We start from the raw sequence: 13,833 nt of genomic DNA on the forward strand, positions 1-13,833 counted from the left end.
GTAATTAATGCCATCTGCACTGTTGTAAAATCTGAGAGAAAAATGTAAATTCTGTAATAAATTGCTTACATTTCTAGTTGTTTAAATAACTACCTTCTTAATCACATATTTTATCAAATAAACTTTATAGAAAAGCTTAACTACCCATCAAATTTTTCAAGTAACCCAAGTGACAGCATATTTAAATTCTGATGATTGAGTCTTCTGAGAATAAACATAAAATTGTCACCAAATTAATATAATTATTGGACACAAAATACAATAATGAAAATGCAAAGTAGCATAGTAGTAATTCCTTCTTGGAACAGTAACTGTGGTCTGAATAGAAATGCAACAAGGAGAATTCTCTACATTCTAAAGATGATAACATTGCTTTCTAGCATGCTTTTGTAAGTTTGTTAAGAATGAATACAAAACTGTTTATGTGAAAAATGAAATGCTTCTATGTTGATTTCTAAAATACTTTGCTTCTGTGGAAAGTCATGAGACTATTTTCTCTCCTTTTCCATGGTCCTGCGTGGTGTGCATGAGGACTGTGGAGAGAAAGCTATTGTGTCATGGTTTTCAATCGGCTAAAAAAGAGGGCCTTCAAATAATTAACTCAGTACCTGGGCAGAGGTAGAGCCCAGGGATTTCTCTCAACTGTTCATATTCAACTCCGTGAGTCATTTAAATAGTCCTCCTAACTTGCTCACTAGATGTTTTAAACAGTTGGGATTATTTTCCATATCTGTCAGAAAACGGATGACCTTGCCTAGCCTGAAGTCCAAGGCTAGTTCTTTCAGGCTTCCAAGCCTAGATTAGAGGCTCTAATTGGTGTAGGATTTCCTTTTACCACTGTAGGCCTTGCTCGCTGAGCTTCTACAGGAAGCATGTGAGCCCCCCAAAACATAATTTTCCTTAACATATATTATTATTATTATCTGCTAGTATGAACCATAAAAGGGATGAGAAATGGAAATGGCATGACACAGAATGCTTAGTGTTCAAACCTTAAGCAGGACCTGGGAAAGTGGTGGACCAACCTTGAATATTAACTCCAATAATCATTCCCATTAGCGTGGTGTGGACCTCAACACTCTTCCCCTAAATGTGGCAATGAGTTACTGTCCACTCAGGAATCTGCCTTACAACTTAGCATGAAAAATATCCCTAGTCCGATTTGGGGGTCTCAAGATTGTTCAATAAGAAAAAGTACAGAATCATCTTGGGAAAAGTTTAAGGTATTGGCTAAAATACAAATGAAAATTTTACATGTACATTTAAATCTGTACTTGTTTATGGTTTTGAATATATTGTTTGGTCCTGACTCTATTTTGTGACATCTTGATTATTAATAAAGTCTTCCTGTAAAGGCCTTTCATTTCTTTACTGTTTTAAAAGAGGAAAGAACTCTATACCAGAAGTTTGAAAAGCATTTTATATATCTTCTATATTATAAATTTAAAATTGCTTTAATATATTCAAAAAGTATGTAATAATGATGTTAAAGGTTTATGGACAATCTGGTAATTGTGAGGTAAGAGCCAGAGCTACAGACAATATAGTTAATGTTATTATCCTTGGTCAGTTTCAACTCTGCTGTCACTTTGGTTGAAAAGTCTTTAAATGATCTTTCATCTCATTATACAACAGCATGCATTGTATATACCATATTTTTGTAAAAAATGTATATATATAGTTGTGCTGACACAGGGAAAGGTCTTGGAGGAATCACACCAAGCCAAGGAATGGTGACAGATTTCAAGTGGAGCTCTGAGGAGGAGGCTTTCATTTTAACTTTATATGATGCTAAATATGTATTTACTAGTAAAATAATTCTTTAATTTTTACTCTTCTTGTTTTATTTTGTCATACTTTGTTTTCAACATGCCACCCTTGTAAAATAGACACCCACAATATAAACTTCCCTCTATAGGTAGCAACCTTCTAACTAACTGTGGTATTTGGAACTGAATATGCTGAGTGACAAAGAAAATTTTCCTAACTATATATTTTTGGAAATTTATGCCACAGGTGCCAAATATAATTTAATTCACAGTCCAACAGCAAAATAGAAGCTTTGTTAAAATGTTAAGTTAATGCCCTGGACAGTTTTTCTCAGTGGTTAGAGCATCAGCGTTCAGACTGAAGGGTTGTGAGTTTGATTCCCGGTCAAGGGTATGTACCACGGAGGCAGGTTTGATCCCCAGGCCTGGTTGGGGCACATGCGGGGGGCAACCAATGGATGTGTCTCTCTCACATTAATTAATGTTTCTCTCTCTCTCTCTCTCTCTCTCTCTCTCTCCCCATCTCCTCCCTCCCTTCCACTCTATCTAAAAAAATAAATGGAAAAATATCCTTGGGTAAGGATTTTTTTAAAAAAAAGTTAAGTTAAAACCCAATCCTAGTTTCTGCCATAATTAATCAACTGTAGCAAATATAAGTTGTATGAGTTTCTTCTGTAGAACTCTGATTCTAAATCTAGATCTTAGATTCTGGCTTAAGAACATTTCATTTCTACATTCAAAGTTACGAATGCTTTCTTAAAATCCAGGATTTCTATGACATGGTTGAATAGAGACTATTCAGCCAGTTTAAGTCTCTCAGTTCAGGACTATCACCAGAAACAAGTGAATTTGACATTTATAAAGATGGAATGTCTGTAAACTGGTGATCAAGCTTGCGAACAAAACACCACTTCTGAAAAATGTGAAGGACAGCACTGCGATCAAGCTTGGGAGCAAAATGCCATGTCTGAAAAATGTGAACCAATGAATGAGTCTTGGGCCCATTTTCTAACTTACTGGCCTAATGCTACTTCACATACAACCAAAATAGCTCAATATCAGGTTTGACTTTATTTTCAGAGTTAGTCAAATATTACAAAAGTATGTTTTTACAATCTTAACACTTCTTAAAAATCTGATTCTAAGAATGAAAGAATAAAATACAGTTGACCCTGAACAACATGGGTTTCAACTGTATGGGTCTACTTACACACAGATTTTTTTTCAATAAATATGAACAGTACTGTAAATGTATTTTATTTTCCTTATGATTTTCTTAATAACATGTTCTTTTCCCTAGCTCACTTTATTGGAAGAAAACAGTCTATAATACATATAGCATACAAATATGAGTTAACCAATTGTTTATGTTATCGGTAAGATATCTGATCAAAGTAGACTATTAATAATTAAGTTTGGGGGAGAAAAAGTTACCCATGGATTTTCAACTGTGCAGGAGTCAGTGCCTCTATTCCCCATGTTGTTCAAGGGTCAGCTACACAGAATAAATGAGAAGAATCTCTGCTGGTGTCTTCTGGTTAATCAACCCTTTGTTGAGACTTAGTCCTCACTGTACTCACGTGATCATGTCCTCAGGTTCTTTGTTTAACATCTGGACGTTAGTTAGCATCATACACCTTCCTACTTCTTTATCAAGGTGCCTTAAAATGCTGTCCACAGCTTTTCGTACTTGAGAATAATATAATGACATGCCTGAAAAAATGCATTACATTTACATCTTTGACTAAATTTATCAAAGAATGAACTCTTAGTGTATTTATCCTCTATGTCATTTTTTACTGAAGACTTTCTATGGGTGATGGCTTCTTTGAACAAAGTCTAATTCAATCTCTTATCTGCAGGATTGTTAGCACAGTGGCCTGCACTTAGTGGGTGTTCACCAAATAACCATTTAAATTAGGAATAAATAGGAATTCTAATACTCAATGGGAAATATTTTTCGGAACAGTTAAAATAAACAAGGAAATAGAAAGTTCTACTTTAGAATTTTTATATTTCTAATTAGTACAAGAAAATTCACCATCATTAATGAATGAAGGATAATTCTCTCTTGGGGTGAGAATATTCTCTGAAATATATGTGTGGATTTTTAAAAATAAAATAAACAAAATGACTTCACATCATAAATTTTAAAATAAAGGGAAATATATTTTAGCTATATTACTTTACTGGTTTCATTAAATACAGTGTCCGTGTCCTACAGGGATAGACACATATGTATAGCATATGTATTTCAAATATGTATTTTATATGTTTATGTATATAATACAAATGAAAAGTAAATTGCATTGCGTTTACAATTTATACTTTAAAAAAATAATTATTAATGGTTACTTTTCATGCATTAAATCTTTTTGAACTAATTTAAGCATTGCAGAAAAGATAAATACAAGGTGTCCCCAAAAATGTAAACACTTTAACAGCTGATAGCACAATTTTGAAAATGAAATGTATTCTAATAAATACTGCCTTTATAATTATTCAAAATACGTATGTACTTTTTTTTTGGAACACCCTATATTTATAGCAAAAGATGTCCTCATGTATTTTTGTTAGGCCTTTGAATTCTAGTTACTATCTTAACAAACTTTGTAGTAGGTTTCTAAATTCAGGTACTCAGGAAGAAGTAAATATAATCTTAGGATTAAGATTGCTAAATTACAATGAAAATCTCATATAGGCTAAACCCATAACATAACCCAGTATGTGTGGTAAAACACAGATTAAACTAATTTTACCAAAAAAAAGAAGAAAAAAAACTATAAATATGAACAAATAAATGGATGAATAAATAAATGTATATGTGGTTGCTTTATAAACAAGATTATCTACCAAAGGACACAGATGTCTTAGAAATCTACTATAAATTGTAGATAATCAACATTAGAAGTTTGGAAAGACCACAGATAAGAGTCTAACATTAAAATGGCAAAATATTTACCAGAAAGTTCCAAAAAGTTTAAAGGGCAGCATAGCTACTTTTATAAAGATTTTTTTGCCCTGGCCAGATGGCTCAGTTGGTTGGAGCATCCTCCCATGCACCAAAAGGTTGTGGGTTCCATGCCTGGTCAGGCAACATACCTAGGTTGAGGGTTTGATTCCAAGTCAGGGCACATACAGGAGGAAACCATGGATGTTTCTCTCCCAGATGGATATTTCTCTATATACCTCTGTCTTTCCCTTCCTCTCTCTATAAAAAAAATAAACATATCCTCAGGTGAGGAAAATAAAACATATTTTTTCAAAGTGTATCACTAAGGGTAAATATTTTGGATCATTTTAAAGACTTGGTAAGTCCCATATCTAACACATCTTTGAAACCCACCTATCATTTTGGCCTCTTCTTCAGTGAGTGTTTTACTCAAATATGTTTTCTTCACTCTCAACGTGTTTCCTGATGGGAGGACAGCGCCTGTAACAGGCATGGGTGGTTCGCCGTCTTTCTGCTGTAAGCTATCAGCTATGACCAAGAAGGCTCTTAAACCGATGTTCATTCTCTGTAAGAGACAGTGGATTTGTGATACAAAGAAATACCCAATTATTGTGGTGCAATTAAGCCATCAGTTTTGTAGGGCAGTTAAGTGTGGCTTACCATCTAGATTAGTGTGGGAAAGTAATTTAAAAGGTACAAGCCCTAACTGGTTTGGCTCAGTGGATAGAGCATCGGCCTGCGGACTGAAGGGTCCCGGGTTCGATTCCGGAAAGGGCATATACCTTGGTTGTGGGCACATCCCCAGTAGGGGGTGTGCAGGAGGCAGCTGATTGAGGTTTCTCTCTCTTTGATGTTTCTAATTCTCTATCCCTCTTCCTTCCACTCTGTAAAAAAATCAATTAAAATAAAAGGTACAAGAGTTTACGCCAAACCTATGAAAATAAAATACAGTTTCTGCTACTATTTGTTATAATGTCACAAGAAAACAAGCAGGAAATTTTTCAAGTCTTGGAGGGCACGTTTGAGATGGTCATTCTCATTCCGTTTGGGGGACCCTCGGTACATCTCACAGAGGTGAGCAGTCATCCTCCAGGCCAGCTGCCACTAGGGTAAACTAAGGCAAACCGAAGGCTCTATGTCTCCTTGAAGGAGAGATGCAACATGTGTGAATTCACAAAGACCAAGTAAAAGAGAATTTCCACATGAGAATGACAAAACAAAAATCACCTGCTTGGAACTATAGGTAGTTGACTTTTGATTCGAAAGGCTGGCAAGTTGGAAAATAAATTTTAAAAACTCAATGCCACAGAACCTGTTACTGATAAACACACATGAGCTTCTAAGAAGTAACACCACCAATTCCATTTCTAGGAGTTTATCTGAAGACACATGAAACATTAATTTGAAAGAATATATGCACCCCTATGTTCATTGCAGCTTTATATACAATAGCTAAGATTTAGAAGCAGCCCAGGTGTCTGGTAGATGAAGGAATAAAAAAACTGTGGTACATTTATACATGGAATACTACTCAGTTGCAAAAAAGAAATTTTACCCATTGCAATAGCATGGATGGTTCTGAAGAGCATTATGCTAAGTGAAATAAGCCAGTCAGAGAAAGACAAGTACCATGTAATTTCACTCATATGTGGAATCTAATGAACAAAATGTACTAACATGGATTGGTAAAATCAACATCATTAAAATGTCCATACTACCCAAGGCAATCCACAGATTCAATGCAATCCCTATTAAAATACCAACAGCATATTTCACAGATCTAGAATACTCCAAACATTTATATGGAACCCAAAAAGACCCTGGATAGTCATAGCAATCTTGAGAAAGAAGAAAAAAGTTGGAGAAATCACAATACCAGATTTCAAGTTATATTACATAATCAAAACAGTCTGGTACTGGCACAAGAACAGGCATATAGATCAATGGAACAGAACAGAGACCCTCAAAATCATTCCAAGCCATTATGCTCAATTAATATTTGACAAAGGGCAATGGCATAATAGTACTAGTATAGTGGAGTCAAGATAGTCTCTTCAATAAATGTTACTGGAAAAATTGTACAGATACATGCAAAAAATGAAACTAGACCACCAACTTACACCATACACAAGAATAAACTCAAAATGGATAAAAGACTTAAATGTAAGTTGTGAAACTATAAAAATCCTAGAAGAAACCATAGGCAGCAAAATCTCAGACAGCTCTCGTGGCAGTATGTTTATGGATACATCTCCTAGGGCAAAGAAAACTAAGGAGAAAATAAACAAATGAGACTACATCAAAATAAAAAAGACTACAGCAAAAGAAACCATAAACAAAACGAAAAGGGAGCCCATTGCATGGGAGAACATATTTGGCAATGATAGAGCTGATAAAGGGTTAATACCCAAAATATATAAGGAACTCATACAACTTAACAGAAGAAAGACAAACAATTCAATTAAAAAATGGGCAAAGGACCTAAATAGACACTTCCTTAAAGAGGACATACAGATGACCAAGAGACATATGAAAACATGCTTCAAGTCACTGATCATTAGAGAGATGCAAATTAAAATGACAATGAGGTATCACCTCACACCTATTGATTTGCTACCATCAACAAATCAATACATGGTAAGTACTGGCAAGAATGTGGAGCAAAGGGAACCCAAGTGCACTGCTGGTGGGAATGTTGACTGGTGCAGCCATTATGGAAAACGGTATGGAGTTTCCTCAAAAAATTAAACATGGAACTTCCATTTGATCCAGTGATCCCACTTCTAGGAATATATCCTACGAAATCTGAAATATCAATCAGAAAGAATGTGTGTACCCTGTGTTCATAGCACCATAAATTATAATAGCTAAAATCTGGAAACAGCCAAAGTGCCCATCAGTAGATGAGTGAATATAAAAGCTGTGGTACATTTATACCAGGGAATATTATGCAGCAGTAAAAAAAGAAGAATCTCTTATCCTTTGAGACAGCATGGAGGGACCTGGAGAGTATCATGCTAAGTGAAATAAGTCAGTCAGAGAAAGACAAGTATCACATGATCTCACTCATATGTGGAATCTAAGTAACAAAATATACTGATGAACAGAATGGATCTAGAGACATGGAAGCATAAAATAGTGTGTGAAATCTCAGAGGGAAGGTGGGAGAGGGTGGGTGGGTGGGAGGTAATCAACCAAAGACCTTGTATGCATATATGCATAACACATGGACACAGATAATGGGGTGGTGAGGGCCTGGGATGGGGAGTGGGGACGGGCTGGAGGGGGCCAATGGGGGGAAAAAAGGGACATATGTAATACTTTCAAACAATAAAGAATTATTTTTTAAAAAGAACAACAACAAAAAACACACAAAATGAACTAACAAACAAAACAGAGACATACTCACAGACAGAGAGCAGGCTACCAGCTGTTGGGGGAGTGGCTGGGGTTGAGTGTGGAAGGATTGAGCAAAACAGAAAAAAAAAAGAGTAGAACTCATGGTTAGGGTGATGCTTGATGAGCAGAGGGTGGGGAAAGGTTTAGGGAGGATAAATGGTGATGGAAGGAGACCTGACTTGGGGTGGTGAACACACAGTACAATGTACAGGTGATGTGTTGTAGAACTGTGCACCTGAAACCTGTATATATTTGTTAACCAGTGTCATCCTAATAAATTCAATAAAAATGAATTTTAAAAAAGGAAGGTCGCTCTAATCGGTTTGGCTCAGTGGATAGAGCGTCGGTCTGCGGACTGAGGGGTCCCAGGTTGGATTCCGGTCAAGGGCATGTACCTTGGTTGCGGGCACATCCTCAGTGGGAGGTGTGCAGGAGGCAGCTGATCGATGTTTCTCTCTCATCGATGTTTCTCTCTATCCCTCTCCCTTCCTCTCTGTAAAATATCAATAAAATATATATATTTTTTTTTTAAAAAAGGAAGGCCATTCTGAGTCAGAGTGTTATCTTTCTTGGACTCAGGTAAGGCATAGTAACAGCTCTGGAAGATCAGTCAGTAAGACACTCCCACTACAATAATCTTAAAAGGTCAGAAGGTACTAGAACATCAGTACTTCCTTATACAACCATGTATAAAACACTTATTCTCATATTTGCAAACCACATGAAGTAATAAGTTCCCAAAATTGACTACTTCCTACAGCAGAAAATTATTAGTACTAAGAAAGATAATCTATATACAATTTATCAAGTCCCTAAAATGTATCCAGAACTCTCATCTTTAAAACAGTCATGGACGGAAGGCATGATTACTCCCATTTTTTTAGGCCAGGAAACTGAGACTACCTAATTAGTAGGTGGGAAGCTAAACATTCAAGTCAGGTTGCCCAAATCACCTACTCTGTGGTACAGGCTTACATTTCATAACATTAAAGTAATACTGACTTCTCTTCATTTTAACTATTTATCCAAGCTTCAACATGTAATGATATTCTACCCAGGATTTGGTGAATGTTTCTCTGGCTCATTTATACCCAATCAAATGTGCACTTTATGATTTTATGGCCTTCAGTGACAATCTTTCTCTCTGTTTTCTAGAATGATAGAGTATTAACTTCAAAATATTTAAGCATAAAGGGACCTGGAGAGTACTGAAATAAGACAGTCAGAGAAAGACAAGTATCACATGATCTCATTTATATGTGGAATCTAAAGAACAAAATAAACTGATGAATAGATCCAGAGACACTGAAGCATGAAACAAGACTAACGAATTTCAGAGGGAAGGTGGGGGGCAGGAAGAGATTAATCAAAGAGCTTATATGCATATATGCATAACTCATGAACTAACAATAGTGAGGTGAAGGCCTGGGGAGGGGGCAAGAGGGGGGTGGAAGGAGTGAATGGTGAAGAAAAGGGGGACATCTGCAATACTTTAAAAAATAAAGATGAATTTTTTTTAAGTCTATTAATTTCCTCATGTATTTTAGTAGTCCTTTCATGAAATGTTTTCTAGGCTCATGCATTTTTTTGAGTTTTGAGAAATATCTATCATCTATCTATCTATCTATCTATCTATCATTTATCTATCATATATATCAGGTAACTGCCATCACAGTCAAGATATAAAATATTTCCATCATTCCAAAAAAATCTCTTGTTCCTCTTTCTAGTCAGTCCTCTACTTCAACCCCAGAACCTACAACCCTTTGTCTAATTTTTACCTATAGTTTTGCCTTTTCCATGTGATATAAATGGAATCAAACCATATATATAGCCTTTTGTGTCTTGCTTCTTTCACTTTGCATAATGCTTTTGAGATGTTGCAGTATCAGTAGTTTGTTCCTTTTTATTGAAGAGTTTTCCATTGTATCGATGCTTCATAATTTGTTTGGCCATTTACCAGTGGCTGAACATGAGCTGCTTTCCTGCTTTTAGTGATTATGAATACAGCTGATATAAATATCCATATAAACCTCTTGAATTTAATTTCCTGAGGTGAAAATGTTGGATCATATGGTACATGTATGTTTAACCTTATAAGAAATTGCCAAGCTGTTTTCTAAAGTGGTTGTACCTTTTTTTGCATTATCATAAAAACAGTGCGAAGTTGCAGTTGCTCTGTATCCTTCTTAGCACCTTTCACTTTAGTTTCCCTTGCTTTTCCCTAATGATTAATGATGTTGAACATCTTTTCATGAACTTATTTGTCATTTCTACCTCTTTTTTTGGTTAAGAGGCTGTTCATTTTTCCCATTTAAAAAAACTGGGTGTTTTTGTTGTTGTTGTTGAATTGTGAGAGTTCTTTATAAATTTCGGATAGAATGCTTTATCAGATATGTTTTGCAAACGTTTTCTCCCAGTCTGACTCTACATTTTATTGACAGTGTCTTTTAAAGTGCAGACATTTTTTTTTTATTTTGGTGATGTTCAATTTTTATCAACATTTCTTTTGTAACTTATGTTTTATTATGTCCTGAGAAAATTTTTGCTCTCCCAAAGTTCACAAAGATCTTACGTTTTTTTTCTGGAAATTTTATAATGTATTTTAAATTTAGGTTTATGTTTAATTTTAAGTTAACTTTTGCTTACAGTGAAAATTATGGGACAAAGTTTATTATTTTCCAGTGGATATCCAGTTGTTCAGCAGCACTGTTTATTAGAGAGACTATCCTTTATCCACTAAGATAACTTAGAACCCTTGTTGAAAATCAACTGACCACATAAGTGTGGGTATGTTTTTGGATTTTTTATTCTGTTTCATTGGTCTTTATATTCATCCTTCCTCCAATACTTCTACTATAGCTTTATAGTAAATTTTGAAATCAGGACATGCCAGTCCTCCAATTTCATTATTTTTCAAAATTATGTTGGTTATGCTAGTTCCTTATACTTTCCATGTACATTTTAGAATCAGCTTATTTATTTTTATAGGAAAAGCAGGATTATTATTGGAATTATGGTTTAATTAGATTAATTTGGGAATAAATAACCTTGTATAATCTTAAATCTCTGAATTTACAAACAGTATTTCTCTTCCTTTATTTATTTTTTATTTCTCTCAATTTTTTTTTAGTTTTCAGTATATAAATCTTGCACATATTTTGTTAGCTTTATTGCTAAGTATTTTGTTTTCATTGGTATTGTAAATTGTTCAATTTCCAATAGTTTAACTTAAAATATAGAAATACATTAATATTATATATTTATCTTATATCCTACAAACTTTCTAAAATAATTTATTAGTTCTAGTAGGTTTTCTGTAGGTCCTTTGGTATTTTCTATATAGGTAATCATATTGTCAGTGAATAAAGACAGTTTTATTTCTTCCTTTCTAATCTATATGCTTTTAGTTCTTTTTGCCACTGGCACTGGCTAGGACCTCCAGGTCCACATTATTTTAGACCAAAACAAAATGAGAGAAATGGATGATCAAGAAACTCTTCTCACAGATGTGTAAATTCTTTTGATGATGAGGGTGCACGTGGAAGTCCATTAGGATTGAACTAAGATGAACACTTACCTGGAAATCACCTAACTGCTGAGTGTGGAGCAATACTGATCTGCAGTGAGATAAACCTTTAGATCTTGGGTCTGTTCCACAAGCTACTTCCAAAACATATATAAGATACAATCTGGCCCGGAGGGAAAAATGGTGGCTGAATAGGCAGATGTGTACTGAGACTTATCTGGAGCAGATGGAATGAGCACCTAAATTGAATAACATCCATCTGGAATTGGTGAAGTAGCCACAGCTGGTGAGGCAATTCTCAGCCGAGAAGGGCAGAAACACCTAGAGAACGGTAGGATCAGGAATCTGAGCTTGAGAGAAACATGAGACCACTGGACTGAGAGGGTCAGAAGAAAGCTGCATGGCACCAAGTCCGCATCCCTTGGGAACAGGCATAACATCCAACTGTGGAAAGGAAGTCCACAGGGCTGCTGGCAGCAGGGGATTCTAGATCTAAGTCCTTAGCCATGAGAGGCTGAGCCCGGAAAGGCAACATGAAGAGCTGCCAAGCCACACAGTGCCAGGGGGAGAGAAACTCATAGTCATGCAGTTGTTTTGCCTCTGTTTTGTCTTTACTTTTATTTGCTAAACCCAGTTCATAGGATCTTTCAAGTACAAACTCTCACCCATGGCTGCGGAATAGGTGGAGGTGCGGATTTGTGGAGTCTGGGGAGAGGCTGTGGAGGAGAACAGGACAGGGAGAGGTGACCAGGAATCCAGCACTGAGACATTCCTGACCCTCTAAACCAGTGGTTCTCAACCTTGGCTGCACATTAGAATCTTTTTAAAATCCTGATTTCTGGGCCTCATCCTCTGGAAATTCTGTTTCTTTGTTATGGGGTGGGGCCGCAACATTAGTAACAAAGAAACAGTGCTCTAAACCTACACAGCCATTTTTCTCCTGAAGAGCCAGCTCCTTCCAGCAGCCTCAAGACAGCTAATACAGCCACACCCAGACTGCACCCTGAGCTGTGCAAAGGAAACAGACTCTGAATAGCCTCAAAGAGCCCTAAGGGACTGGGTTGAAAAGGGATGTTCAGTCCTGAAAAGCAATACAGCACTACCCCCACCTAAAGCCCTATCAGAAACAGACACTTGAGAGATTAAGATTGACAGCAGGCAGACAGCCTAAGTGGGCAGATTAGTCCCACCTGCTTGCAGCCAAGGCTGCGGAGAGAGGCCCAAACAAAGGAGCAGTGGATTACTTGGAACTTTAACATGGTGCTGACTACCTAACAGAAAACTGAGAAGTGGCAGACAGAACAGAAGAGTTGGGGTCTTAAACCAGACCCCATGGGGAATTAAAACTCAGCTGAAATGAATATCTCACTTTTTTATCTTTTATTAAAAAATATTTTTTTATTTTTTATTCTTTTTCTTCATTCTAGTTTTACCTTTTAATTGTTATTTTTTTAATTTTCCCCACCCTTTTCTTCCTCAGTTCTCCCTCTTTCATCCTGTTTTCCCTTCTCCTGTTCCTACTTTAGTTTTTCTCTCCTTTCTTTTACCCCTTGTTAAAAATTGATCTTCTTTATCTGCTTTACTGATGTGTTATTATTATCGTAGTCTCTGTTGGCTTACTCATATATCTAATTTTCTCTCCCCTGCTCCAAGTCCACACACCCTTCTCCTTTCTCTTTCTTTGCTAGTTAATTTTTTATGCTTGTTTTTCCTCTCCTCTCTTGCTCTCCTCTTACCCTAATTGTTTAATTAGTTTCATTCAATAAACTCAAACCTACCTGCTCTCTCTTCTATTCTCCTTTTCAAAAAATGGATGAATAAATTAAGATAAATTTAAAAAATGTATACACTTTGTTTTATTTTTTTTAATTTTTTTCTTTTTCTTTTCTTCTTATCCACTTATTCGCTTTCTACCTCCTCTATACTGAACTGTTGTCCTTCCTGTATTCATTCAATTCCTTGACCTTACTTTCTTTTTTATATATATATATTTTATTGATTTTTTACAGAGAGGGAGAGGGACAGAGAGTTAGAAACATCGATCAGCTGCCTCCTGCACGCCTCCTACTGGGGATGTGCTCGCAACCAAGGTACATGCCCTTGACCAGAATCGAACCTGGGACCCTTCAGTCCGCAGGCCGATGCTCAATCCACTAAGCCAAACCGGTTAGGGCATCCTTGAC

The 13,833-nt window shown here is 36.0% G+C and overlaps 1 protein-coding gene across 8 annotated transcripts in view; it reads right to left on the reverse strand.

Annotated features, from left to right (window-relative positions):
• FRY (FRY microtubule binding protein) overlaps positions 1-13,833 on the reverse strand; it is a 559,746-nt gene that overhangs the window by 213,781 nt on the left and 332,132 nt on the right. For all 8 annotated transcript variants that reach the window (XM_070409378.1, XM_070409376.1, XM_070409374.1 and 5 more), the window contains 2 exons: positions 5,116-5,287; positions 3,350-3,482 (listed from right to left, as the gene is read on the reverse strand). In XM_070409378.1, coding sequence (XP_070265479.1) covers positions 3,350-3,482; positions 5,116-5,287 — 305 coding nt within the window. The remainder of the gene's footprint in view (positions 1-3,349; positions 3,483-5,115; positions 5,288-13,833) is intronic.

Source organism: Myotis yumanensis, unplaced genomic scaffold, assembly GCF_028538775.1.
Source record: "Myotis yumanensis isolate MYYU_CA2020_CCGP unplaced genomic scaffold, mMyoYum1.0.hap1 SCAF_3, whole genome shotgun sequence".
NCBI classification, from domain to species: Eukaryota; Metazoa; Chordata; class Mammalia; order Chiroptera; family Vespertilionidae; genus Myotis; species Myotis yumanensis.